Source organism: Carlito syrichta, unplaced genomic scaffold (genome assembly GCF_000164805.1).
Source record: "Carlito syrichta isolate Samal-C Ts95f unplaced genomic scaffold, Tarsius_syrichta-2.0.1 Scaffold297152, whole genome shotgun sequence".
NCBI classification, from domain to species: Eukaryota; Metazoa; Chordata; class Mammalia; order Primates; family Tarsiidae; genus Carlito; species Carlito syrichta.
In genome coordinates, this window is record NW_007241248.1 from 3,783 (window position 1) to 4,954 (window position 1,172).

Sequence of the window (1,172 nt, forward strand, 5' to 3'; positions counted from 1 at the left end):
CCTCCCCTCTCCCCCAGCACCCCGCCCTCCAGTCCCACCACAGCCTCCCTCAGAGGGGACGGCACCTGGCAGAGGACCAGGACGCCGAGGAGGGCGGCCCTGCAGGGAGAGGCCAGAGCCTCCCTCGGCTCAGCCCTGGGTCGCCCTCTCCCCCGCTGGTCCTCCCGCCGGCACTTACCCACCGACTGCAGGGTGGCCACCAGACTGCCGGCAGCAACTCCGCCACCGTGGGCCACGGCCGCGGCGGACATCATCTTGGCCGCCACGGAGGAGGCAGCGATGCCCGCCCCCGTGAAGCCCAGGGTGCCGAGCACCACGGGCACTGCCCCCACCGCCAGGGCTGAGGGGAGAGAAGCTGGCTAGGGACTCCCTTGGGCGTCCCTGGCCGCTTCTGGGGCCGGTCGGCTCGAGCACATGGGCGGCAGCGGCATGGGGGCACCGGGCGAGGGAGAGGCGGTGTGCCGCCAGGTGGGGCCAGGGCGTCACAGAGGACCAGGCGGAGCGGGGGGTGGTCTCCAGGTGACCCTGAGCAAGTCACCGCCGCTCACGGGGTCTCGGATCGTGCGTGCCAGTGTGCGGGGGACGTAAGCCCTTGCCGGGTGCAGCAGCCCACCCCCGTCAAAGGAAAGCCTCCTCTCGGGCCCATTTCTTGTAGGGACTGGAAGCTGGGCCGGGCTGGGGCTGCTCTCCCTGGAGCATCCTGAGCTCTGCTCTCGGCCCGTGGTTCTCTGGGCCGCCGGAGTGGGGGCCAGCCCTCTCAACCCCAGCGCCCACGTCTCTCGGGTCTCCCCGCCATCCTGCGACCTTGGGCCAGGGGAGGCCTGGCGACGCGGGTCCAGGTGACTCACCTCCTCCGACTGCGGCAGCAGCTGCCTGTTCTAGAGAGAGAGAGACAGAGGCAGAGAGACAGAAGGGAGAGAGAGAGAGAAAGAGAGACAGACAGTGGGAAGAGAGAAAGAGAGAGACAGAGACAGAGAGAGGAGAGAGACAGAGGGAAGAGGGAAAGAGCGAGAGAGAGAGTCAGCTGGCCCTCCTGGTCCTCCCTGGCCCCCCAGGCCTGCCCGCTGCCAGCCCCCCAGCTCCTTGAGCCAACAAGACTCACTCATCATGCTGAGGCCGTCTGGGTCACAGCTCCGCCCAGGAAATGACAAAATCCGAGGGTGTTCCTTCCT

At 68.5% G+C, this 1,172-nt stretch overlaps 1 protein-coding gene across 1 annotated transcript in view; it reads right to left on the reverse strand.

The window, feature by feature from the left end:
• IFI27L2 (interferon alpha inducible protein 27 like 2) overlaps nucleotides 1–1,153 on the reverse strand; it is a 2,151-nt gene extending 998 nt beyond the window's left edge. Inside the window, exons 1-3 of the mRNA XM_008054618.1 lie at nucleotides 1,103–1,153; nucleotides 849–878; nucleotides 179–340 (exon numbers count right to left, since the gene is read on the reverse strand). Of these exons, the coding sequence (XP_008052809.1) occupies nucleotides 179–340; nucleotides 849–878; nucleotides 1,103–1,109 (199 nt within the window). The 5' untranslated portion in view covers nucleotides 1,110–1,153. The remainder of the gene's footprint in view (nucleotides 1–178; nucleotides 341–848; nucleotides 879–1,102) is intronic.
• Between the last annotated feature and the right edge of the window lie 19 nt (nucleotides 1,154–1,172).